Source organism: Diaphorina citri, unplaced genomic scaffold (genome assembly GCF_000475195.1).
Source record: "Diaphorina citri unplaced genomic scaffold, Diaci psyllid genome assembly version 1.1 scaffold3896, whole genome shotgun sequence".
NCBI lineage: Eukaryota > Metazoa > Arthropoda > Insecta > Hemiptera > Psyllidae > Diaphorina > Diaphorina citri.
In genome coordinates this window covers 17,317-20,660 of record NW_007381295.1, presented here as the reverse complement: position 1 = coordinate 20,660, position 3,344 = coordinate 17,317, and the positions used below count along the sequence as shown (strand labels likewise).

Genomic DNA, 3,344 nt, shown 5'->3' with positions numbered 1-3,344 from the left:
AGAAAGGAAATACAAAAAAAAAAAAAAAAAATCGGATGAAACTCACGACAAATGGGCACAGGCCTTAAGTCGGGAAGATAATTAATCAGAGCTGTCTTGCTCCCCCCCAGGTCATCATGCGCCACCCCCTCACCCCACGATGATGATTGTCCCCCCCACCCCATTCCCGGGTGCACCCCCTCAACACCATCCTCCCCATCTGGCCCAACACCCACCCCAACATCAGACCCAACAACCACCACCCCAACATCAGCAGTCCCATCAGCAGAATCAACATCAGCAGAATCAGCATCAGCAGTCTGTGCAGCAGATATCACCCAGTGATCAGCAGCCTCAGCAGCAGAATAGAAAGTCCCCGGCAGCAGCACCACCCCTCCAGCAACAACCCCCGCCTACAGGTGAATGTTTTATTAGTTCATCATATTCGACAGCTAAATATTGCTTTGTTTTTGTGTACTTGGGTAGCATAATCTCCAAAGACGCAAAAATAGACCATGAAATAACAAACAGAATAAGAACCGCTGGTAACCTCTATAATGTCATAAAAAGTTTCATCTGGAACAAAAAAGTACCGCTTGAGTGCAAAAAAGTTATATATAAAACATATTACGTCCCAATACTTACCTACCCTCCAGCAACAACCCCCGCCTACAGGTGAAATGTTTTATTAGTTCATCATCTTCGACAGCTAAATATTGCTTTGTTTTTGGGTACTTGGGTAGCATAATCTCCAAAGACGCAAAAATAGACCATGAAATAACAAACAGAATAAGAACCGCTGATAACCTCTATAATGCCATAAAAAGTTTCATCTGGAACAAAAAAGTACCGCTTGAGTGCAAAAAAGTTATATATAAAACATATTACGTCCCAATACTTACCTACGGCATTGATTCCTGGACACTCAGAATAAAAGATGTTCGTAAGATCCAAGCAGCAGAGATGAGATTCCTCCGAAGCATGTTAGGAAAGACCAGAAGAGACAGAATCAGGAACACAGATATAAGAAACACAATACAAGTAGAAAACTTACAAGAAATAATGAGAACAAGTAGACTAAAATCGTACGGACACATGAGAAGAATGGACGCTGAGAGAATACCAAGGAAAATGTTTGACTTACAACTAGAAGAGACAAGTAGACTAAAATCGTACGGACACATAAGAAGAATGGACGCTGAGAGAATACCAAGGAAAATGTTTGACTTACAACTAGAAGAGAGAAGAGCACGAGGAAGACCAAGAAAAAGATATAGAGACAAAGAGATGACATTGCAAGTAGGGGTTTCCAATGGGAAGATATAGAGCAAGAAGAACAATACATTGACAGAAGATGGTGGAGAGGCCTTGTAAATCGACCCATCAGATGAGATGGAACGATACTAGTTATGTATGTATGTTGTTTTTGTTAATGTAACAAGATGCCTACTTGTTGTTGTTTTTGTTAACGTAACAAGATGCCTACTTTGTTTGTAACAAGATACTATGTCGTCATTTCAATACTCCTCCTCCAATCCAAAGAAGAGAGGGAGGTGGGAGAGAGAAAGACAGAGTAAGAGAGAGAGAGGGGGGGGGTAGAAAGAAAGGATTGGAGGAGGACGATTGAAAATATTGCTCTTAGTCAGCCTAGCTTGGAGAGTAACGCGTCTGAACGATACTAGTTATGTATGTATGTTGTTTTTGTTAATGTAACAAGATGCCTACTTTGTTTGTAACAAGATACTATGTCGACATTTCAATACTCCTCCTCCAATCTAAAGAAGAGAGGGAGGTGGGAGAGAGAAGATAGAGAGAGTGAGAAAGATAGAGAGAGTAAGAGAGGGGGGGGGTAGAAAGAAAGGATTGGAGGAGGACGATTGAAAATATTGCTCTTAGTCAGCCTAGCTTGGAGAGTAACGCGTCTGCCTTGTAAGCGCTAGATCGCAGGTTCGATTCCCGCCCGGGGCGACAAATCAATCTGACAATCGCTTTATTTTACTATTTTCGAATTAACTTTCTTTTGTTCCAACTTTCCTTTTTTATTAGAACTTGCTTCTTGTTTGTCAGTATAATTTTTTCATGTTATAAATAAATTAACAATCTATTGTTTCTTTTGCCTTCAGGTCCTCCGCCCTCTTCCTCACCTCACGAGCACATCCAACAGCTTCAGAATACTCAGCAGTATCCTGCACTGCCCACCCCGGGGTCTCATCACCACCATCATCATCATTCACATCATCAGCACCATCATCAACAACAGCAGCAACAACAACAGCAGGTATGGGATTTTTAGGTCACAAAAAAAAGATAAGTATTTCACCGCCGTTTTTATTTCGTAGCAAATGAAACAACTGCTACATTGGACGCATGTGGTCTGTGTCGCATGCTCGTTCCTAAGTATGCCTCTTATCAGATGGGTGAGAATAGACACCATATTTCCCATTTAGGTGCTAGGTTAATACGAGAACACCAGACATTAACCGTTGAAATATTTGCGTTTTTCAACGAGTTCAAATTTTGCCGATGGTGGGATTCGAACCCGGGACCTTCTGCATGGCTAGCAAGCGCATTACCAGTGGGATAACAGTTTAATAAAATTCTTCTTCATAGCCTTTTCCCACTTAAAGAGGGTCGGCGTTTCTTGTCAGTCCCTTGTGGTGACGTGATTCCGGACCTAAGAATACAATATGATATCACTATGATAAAGAATACAATGTTGCCACCTCGTCCACAGCACATCGCGCCCTCCCCTCACGTGTCGCACTCTCAAGTGCAAAACGTGACAACAGCGCCTCCCCCACAACATGGCGGCCGACCCCAACCCCCGCAGCCCCAGCAAGCTCCGCCCCCGCTCCAATCTCAAGGCCATGCCCCGCCCCCTCAAGGTCATGCCCCGCCCCCCCATCATCAGCATCAGGTGCAGCAGCATCAGCAACAGCCCCTACCTCAGAGGAAGCCGAGAGGTGAGTGATCGAACAAAGTGAGGTACAAGTTTCAAGTGCTAAGGATCGAATAATGGCAGACATTTTGTGTCCTTCGGAAAAAAATCGTGCCGTGTGTAGTGGGAACACTCTCATTTAAATTACATTACTACCAATAAAATGGCTGTCTGGCTGGGGGACGTTAAACAGGGAATAGACCAGCTTAGTCTGGCTGGGGGACTTTTAACAGGGAGTAGACCAGCTTAGTCTGGCTGGGGGACTTTAAACAGGGAGTAGACCAGCTTAGTCTGGCTGGGGGACTTTAAACAGGGAGTAGACCAGCTTAGTCTGGCTGGGGGACTTTAAACAGGGAGTAGACCAGCTTAGTCTGGCTGGGGGACTTTAAACAGGGAGTAGACCAGCTTAGTCTGGCTGGGGGACTTT

The 3,344-nt window shown here is 44.1% G+C and overlaps 1 protein-coding gene across 1 annotated transcript in view; it reads left to right on the top strand.

The window, feature by feature from the left end:
- LOC103520656 (GATA zinc finger domain-containing protein 10-like) overlaps nucleotides 1–3,344 on the top strand; it is a gene marked incomplete at its 3' end in the record, with an annotated part of 29,209 nt that overhangs the window by 9,737 nt on the left and 16,128 nt on the right. Inside the window, exons 3-5 of the mRNA XM_026831690.1 lie at nucleotides 111–398; nucleotides 2,103–2,257; nucleotides 2,714–2,942. Coding sequence (XP_026687491.1) covers nucleotides 111–398; nucleotides 2,103–2,257; nucleotides 2,714–2,942 — 672 coding nt within the window. The remainder of the gene's footprint in view (nucleotides 1–110; nucleotides 399–2,102; nucleotides 2,258–2,713; nucleotides 2,943–3,344) is intronic.